The sequence below is a fragment of the Salvia splendens genome, unplaced genomic scaffold (genome assembly GCF_004379255.2).
Source record: "Salvia splendens isolate huo1 unplaced genomic scaffold, SspV2 ctg133, whole genome shotgun sequence".
NCBI lineage: Eukaryota > Viridiplantae > Streptophyta > Magnoliopsida > Lamiales > Lamiaceae > Salvia > Salvia splendens.
The window spans coordinates 1-7,069 of record NW_024598774.1 but is presented as its reverse complement, the minus strand read 5'-3'; the positions used below and the strand labels follow the sequence as shown (position 1 = coordinate 7,069).

Below are 7,069 nucleotides of genomic sequence, written 5' to 3'. Positions count from 1 at the left end.
AAGCTCTGGCCTTTTGCTCATTTGATCACCTATGGAGTGATTCCAGTCGAGCAACGCCTCTTATGGGTGGATTGCGTGGAGCTGATTTGGGTTACTATACTCTCAACGTACGTGCCATCTGCTATTAACTTATGCTTTCATAGCTTGTTAGTCGATCACGCTCTAGCACATATGCTATGATCTTCGTTTCCATAGTCATTAGTATTAGATATTTAAACGAGTCCATCGAGTTATGGATCTGGTGCTTTAGGTTGTTGCTCACTGCTAAAACACCCCGTTTTTTCTATCTCAGGTACTCGAATGAGAAATCTGAAGAGCGGATATCCGAGGCATCTGAACCCAATCCCAGTGGCAAGTCTCTCGAGGTAATCTTCGATAACCATTTTTAGTAGGGGGAATCACTCAAACGGATCATGACTTCAGAACCGATGCTAGCAACTATGTGTATATTAGCACGAGCACAAGCACTTTAGAACGTTAGTATGATTTATGTGGTGGTTGTGTAGGAGTAAATAAAGCAAACATGCTTCTTCAGAAGATGTCTCCTTCACTTCAGACCAGTTAGCTGCGTTTTGAGAAAGCTAAAGATCCGACAGGCTACGTACAAAATACATCTACATCCGTACAGTTTGAGAATTTATACGGTCTTGTATATTCTATATCATGTTCTACTAGTTCTTCAATCAATTCACAAGTTGTTGTATGATTATGTAGTAGTGTAATACAGAGTCTTTTTGTCTAAACGATTATAGTTTAGCTTGTCTGGATGATTGATGCATCTACATCAAAATGATTTTACAGAAGAATTGAATAAGTGAGGTTACTTTTCATTTGCTGTATACATATTTTTATTTCATAAGTTTGTTGATGGTATGTTGGATTCATTTGTTGGGTTTACGCTTTTGCATAAGGGCATTTTCTTTAGTTTACATGTTTATATACACAATCTATAATATCAATCACCAAAATCATTTTTATTGGGATTCTTGTTTTGTATTCCTACCTAAATATTAATTGTCAAATCTAATCTTACCATAGCTTCACTTCTATCTTAAACTTAAACTAGATTTATTTTATCTTAATATCTTATCAGTAACATACGGGCAAAAGTAGGCAGTGATCGTCAGTGCATAGGCACGAATAAAGAGAGAATGATAATAGGCACGGACAAAGAGCGACTCCTACCTATAATGCAAGTATGGGACCCCATATTCGAAAGAGCTTAAAAGCATAAGTTTTACAGTTTAACTCATACCAACAAAATACATCTTCTTTTATGGTCGATTTATAAAAAACTCCAAGGTTAAACATGTTTAGCATGAACAATTTTTAAGATGGATAACTCATGGGAAACTTATCAAATACTACTAGCATGTAAGTGAAGACAACGCATTGGGAGCCGGGTTGTTAGAGTGTCCACAATGGTGGCCTTTGAAGGCCACCAAATGTGGCCCGGCCACCATTCGTGGCTCTCATGTGGCCCTCCGCAATGGTAAAGTAACAAAATTAACAAAATTAACAAGGGCCACCAAATGTGGCCCTCTATAAAAAAAAATTAATTTATTTTCTTTTTTTAATGTTATTTTTAATTTAACGATATTAAATTTTATTAGACTTTAAATTTATGATATTAAAATAAAATAATTTGGATTGTAAATAAAAAAATTCACAACCTAAAACCAAAATGTAACAAGAACTTCGTTGTATTATATTAAAATAGGAAAATTATATAACGAAAGTTTTCTAATTTAAAAACAACAACCCGAAAACCCATATCACTCTGCGGCGCCCCTTCTACCGTTCCAGACCTCTTCAACCATATCAGCCTGCAGTGATGTATGTGATATTTGGCTCCGCATATCGGTGTACCGCTGGATCAAGTATTCATTACTACGTGGTACACCCATCTGCAGGGGCTCCATGGCAATACCCGAGCTCGAACTAGCACTATCTTCCAGTGTCCATCGCTCTGCAGCAACTCCTTCGTCATCTATTATCATATTGTGCAATATGATACATGCAGTCATGATGTCCGCAACATCATTTTCGTGCCATTGTCGAGCCGGGCACCGTATAATGGCCCATCGCGCTTGGAGTACACCAAAAGCTCGCTCAACATCCTTCCTAGCACCCTCTTGTTTTTTCGTGAAGTAGGTTTGCTTCGGCCCAACGGGTTGTCGGATCGTCTTCACAAACACGGGCCAGCGAGGGTATATCCCATCGGCCAAATAGTACCCCATGTTGTACTGAGTGCCGTTGGCCATGAATCTAACTTGCGGACCCTCACCCCGGCTCTCGTCATTGAAGAGGTGTGACGATCGTAGAACGTTGATGTCGTTGTTCGATCCAGCGACCCTAAAATACGCATGCCAGATTCGCAAGCGGTAATCAGCAATGGCTTCCAGAATCATCGTGGGATGTCTGCCTTTGAAACCAGAAGTGAACTGTCTCTTCCAAGCCACCAGACAGTCCCTCCACTCCCAGTGCATGCAATCGATGCTCCCCAACATCCCTGGAAAATGATATGCAGTCCCGTGCATATCAATCAATCTCTGGCAATCATCGGCCGATGGCTTCCGTAGATACTCCCCTTTGAAGATATCCTTAATGCCCCTGCAAAACTGCCTCAACGTCTGTAGGGCAGTCATTTCGCCCATCTGTAGGTATTCGTCGAACATGTCAGCGGGCCTGGCATAGGCAAGCTGCCTAATTGCCATCGTACACTTCTGGTATGTCGACAAGCCGGGTCGACCGGTGGCATCATATCGCAAGTTGAAGCACTTGAACCGCTGCGCCAAACACGTCGCTATATGGACGAAGAGATTTTGCGACATTCTGAATCGCCTACGGAAAATCTCTGGCGGATAACGGGCGTTCTCGTTGAAGTAGTCTTCCATCAACCGGCGGTCAGCCCCGGCATGATCACGGTCGAAATACCGCCGATGATAGAATGGCCGAGGGACTGCCACCGCCGCCGCCGCCGCCTCAGCCGCCGCCTCCGCCGCATCTTCCGCCTCGTCGGCTTCACGTTGCACCGCTGCAACAAGGTTTTGGAACTCCAGATCTACCGCTTGTTGGAATTGTTCATCGTCGGAATCCATAGTTGCAAGGTTGAATCGAAATTGGAAGGAAATATTGGAAAGATTGGAGGAAAATGGAAGTGACATGGAGTTGGAAAAATGGAATGGAAGTGTAGTATTTTATAAATAATTTTCAAAATTAAAAAAAAAATTAAATTCCGCGGCTCAGCCGCGAATGGCTGCCCGCTGCAGTGGAGGGCCGCGGCTCACACGGCTCAGCCGCGTGAAGGCCGCGGCCGCGGCTCGCCCTCGGCTCTCGGCCCTGTGCCCTGCCTCTCGGCTCTCTGCAATGGGGGGCCGTGCACCGAGCCGCGGGCCGCGGCTCCCCCATTGTGGACACTCTTATAGTTTGTATCTAAGTCAAACTTCTCATATAAAGAAGTGGTTCCAGAACGATTCAAGCGGAAGATAACACAGGTCTAACTTCTTGCATTACAAAGTGGTTTCAAGATTATTTAAGTGGATGATATCATAAGAGTGATCACTGATGCATGCGCAAAAATAGGCACACCTAAAAGATTGACATACTTTTTTGGAAAAAAAAACGGTCACAAACATAACTAAGAAAATATATCAAATATTAAAAAAAAATAGCTGCATTCAATTTTCATGTAAAATGTAGTTATATACTCCATGTATTTTAAATTTTAATCAACTTCCACATCAAACTATTACTATAAACTTTCTTTAAAAAGCAAAGCAAAATGATATCATGCTCCAATGTGATTTTTTGGTCAAAAAAGAGAAACCCCAAAATTCATTTTATACTCCCCATTATTCATGGGGCCAAAGGGTGTAATGGTAACTTCGCATAACGTGGCCTGAACAAAACCCAAAGTCATTTGGGTTGTTCAAGTCTTCAGTATCGATCGACCTCAAGCAAAATAGAGAGATTTAGACTGTGAGAAAATGGGGAAATCAGCAACGACGAGCGATGTCCACGCACTGTTTCACTCTCTTCGCTCTGCCTACGCCGCAACCGCTAATCATCTTAAGGTCTTCTCTCTCTGTCCAATTTTATATTTCCTGATGCTTCGTTTGAATTTTCCGAGAAATTTGGTGTTTAATTATTAAATCTGTTTCTCAGATCATCGATCTCTACATTGTCTTCGCGATCGTCACCGCTGTGATTCAGGTATGACGAGAATTTATCTGACATTTGGAGTTATGATTTTGCTCAGTTTAACTGATTTCGTGTTAATTAGTCACGGTTGTGAAATTCTTTCCTTGAGCTATGGAGGTTTAAATCTGAATGGTTTGTTCCATGAGTGTTGGAATTTTGATTTTGTACTGGTGAAGTCAAAATGAAAAGATGATACGGGTTAGTTTTGTGTGTGGTTGGGTTGTGCTTGACTAACTTATGAATCTGGTAGGAGATCCGAGGTCGGATAGGAAATGCTGGTGTATGAATTAGATATATATGCCTTTTTCTTGTGAATTTTCTGTAATAGTTAGGTATGATTTCTTCTTGTTGTGAAGTGGAGTTGTGAATGCATGTGATCAATCCATCAAAGAATGTTGTAATGACTCATAACTGAAATTTCCTTTAGATTATGAGCATATGTTTGAAAATGCACAACTCACCACAATATTGGACTCTTGAGCTTCCAAAACTATGCAGACACTGAAGATGAGAGGATTTGTCTCTATTTTATTTTCCATATTTTGTTGAAATAAAAATTCGAAAGACTTTATTTGTAATTCCCTCATGATGAGGTTCTATTTATGGAGACAGATAGTAGCATCTTTTATTTTGATTATGAACCTGAAGGTAATAGAGGATACCTGGACAATGTGGGTGTTTCATAAGTTGTATGGTGTAGTGGTGATGTCATATTGTTTTCATATACTAATTTTTGTGGATTCTGTTTGAAGTATGGATAATGAGTTAAAGATTTATGATTTATCAAGAAGATAGATCATGAATTCCTCAACTTGTTCTGCCATTTCCTATTTTAATAGGCTCAAGTGCCTTTAAGATAGATTAGAACTCAAAATGTTTCTTTCGAGATATTTTCATATTGCTATTGTCACCCATTTTAGTTCTATTTCCCAACCTTGTGATCAGAATAAGATGAAAGAGAACTCCTTTCAACCAAATCAGGCATATATGTTAACAAGATGACTACTGTGCTTTGATCTTGTAATCTGTAATCATATTAACTATTAGCTTCTAAACCTCATGTTTGACTTCAAATAATTTTTTATTTTCTTACATGGGTAGCTAATGTTCTGTTTCTCCTCAGGTTGCTTACATGGCTATTGTTGGATCATTCCCATTTAACTCCTTTCTTTCTGGTGTACTTTCATGCGTGGGAACTGCTGTCCTTGCTGGTATGTAGATTGCACGATCATATTTTGTATGCAAAATGATATTGATCCAGTCTTGGAATACCTCTTAATTAGATTTTTTATTTTTTGGGCTACAGTTAGTCTCCGAATTCAAGTAAACAAAGATAACAAGGAATTCAAGGTAATGCACTGATCTTCAAGACTCTGAGTTATGGAGTCTGGAATCAATCTTTCTTGATTATATTTATAAGAATTCAAAGCAGTAAATTTCTAGCTAGCAGTTCTACTTCTAACATTCAGTTATTTGTTATCAAGTTTTGTTGAGTGTTCTGATATGCATTCGGAACTGTCTGTCTTGTAAATTGTAATCTTAGTAACAGATCAGATTAATAGCACACCAAAAGTTACGGATAATACTAAGGAATAAAAAGCTTGGCTCAATATTATTATCCTTATTCCTCAGTCTTTTCAACTTTTCTCCAGTTGTGAACTTTGTTGGTTGATTCACTAAGTCGCATGCCCACAATTTTGCAGGATTTACCTCCTGAGCGTGCTTTCGCGGATTTTGTACTCTGCAATCTAGTGCTTCATTTGGTTATTATGAACTTCCTAGGATAAGTCAATGTCCTGGAAAAGACACGAGCTCATTTGAGTTTTGAATTGTACTCTGGTAGAATCATTGTGATCGATTTATTAGAAGTTTGTGCTGTTACACTGGATATTTCATACAAGAAAACTGAGAGAATAGAATGTACTACTAATATTTTGAGAAAACCTGAGGAGTAGTATGTTTTTGAGCCATCTTTTTTATTGGGTGCTATTTGCAATGTTATTGATCTTTAGTTTTAGAGTCATTAAAGAAGTTGGATGAAAAGGTAAAGAAGGACGGAGTGTTAGATAAGTGATTGATTGCTTTGTTTTCGACTTGGGATGAAGATTCATTACTTTATCATGGAATTGGCTAATACTGGATTTTTTATTTTAACATTGACGTTTTTCATATTAAGTTTCCATCTAAAGGAACTGACAATTAAATACTTTGATTTTAACAATTACGTTCTGGTATAAAGTTTCTACTGCCATGAGAGAATGCCAGAAACTAAATTTGATTTTAACAAGGAGTACAAATTAAAAGGTGAGTTTGTGGCTTTGTTCTAATGAAATGAAATATTACTCCATAAAATTGGAGGAGTGGTAACTGATGTTCATCCAAAAATCCTAAAAATGAAAAATAAAAAAAGGTCCCACCGAGACTTGAACTCGGGTTACTGGATTCAGAGTCCAATGTCCTAACCACTAGACCATGGGACCTTTTTTATTATTTCACTACTTTAATTGTATACAATCAATAAATCTTCACCAATTTTGGGTAAATACCTAATCGGCTAATCACTAATCAGACTGCCGCCCTCTTTCTCCTCCCATATTCTCAAGCTCCAGGCCGAGACCGCGTTCCATCTTTTCAATTGGCCGGTGAGCAAAATGGCTACCGTAGGTATTCCCACTATGTTTGCAAATCGAGCTGAGAAGTCATTCTGACATAGACTAAACCATAATAACTGAATAATTTATGTGTATTTAATTCGTACCGAGTCAGTGAAAGAATGACTTGAAATTCGCACGTGACTTGAAATTACACGGAAGAGCCCGTCTCTGTCAGATTTCTGCTAAACCCTAAGAGCATCTCCAATGGCGGG

The 7,069-nt window shown here is 39.1% G+C and overlaps 1 protein-coding gene, 1 long non-coding RNA gene and 1 other non-coding gene across 3 annotated transcripts; 2 read left to right on the top strand and 1 right to left on the bottom strand.

Moving 5' to 3' along the window:
- On the top strand, positions 1-621 carry LOC121789083. The gene is made up of 3 exons (XR_006047970.1): positions 1-107; positions 293-365; positions 507-621. It is a non-coding gene; the product is annotated as an uncharacterized LOC121789083 (long non-coding RNA).
- A 3,308-nt stretch (positions 622-3,929) lies between these two features.
- LOC121789079 (dolichyl-diphosphooligosaccharide--protein glycosyltransferase subunit DAD1-like) lies at positions 3,930-6,173 on the top strand. The gene is made up of 5 exons (XM_042187608.1): positions 3,930-4,076; positions 4,168-4,215; positions 5,327-5,414; positions 5,510-5,553; positions 5,907-6,173. Exons 1-5 carry the CDS (start codon positions 3,990-3,992, stop codon positions 5,988-5,990), a joined length of 351 nt encoding a protein of 116 aa, XP_042043542.1. The 5' UTR covers positions 3,930-3,989; the 3' UTR covers positions 5,991-6,173.
- Positions 6,174-6,611: 438 nt separating this feature from the next.
- TRNAQ-CUG lies at positions 6,612-6,683 on the bottom strand. Its single transcript has one exon. It is a non-coding gene; the product is annotated as a tRNA-Gln (tRNA).
- Positions 6,684-7,069: the final 386 nt, after the last annotated feature.

What these genes read in the sequence shown, in the direction of transcription:
- LOC121789079 (XM_042187608.1), top strand. Translation starts at nt 3,990, where the DNA reads ATGGGGAAATCAGCAACGACGAGCGATGTCCACGCACTGTTTCACTCT. An exon ending in CAACCGCTAATCATCTTAAG is followed by an intron (nt 4,077 to 4,167) that starts GTCTTCTCTCTC and finishes TCTGTTTCTCAG; the next exon opens with ATCATCGATCTCTACATTGT. An exon ending in AAGATAACAAGGAATTCAAG is followed by an intron (nt 5,554 to 5,906) that starts GTAATGCACTGA and finishes ACAATTTTGCAG; the next exon opens with GATTTACCTCCTGAGCGTGC.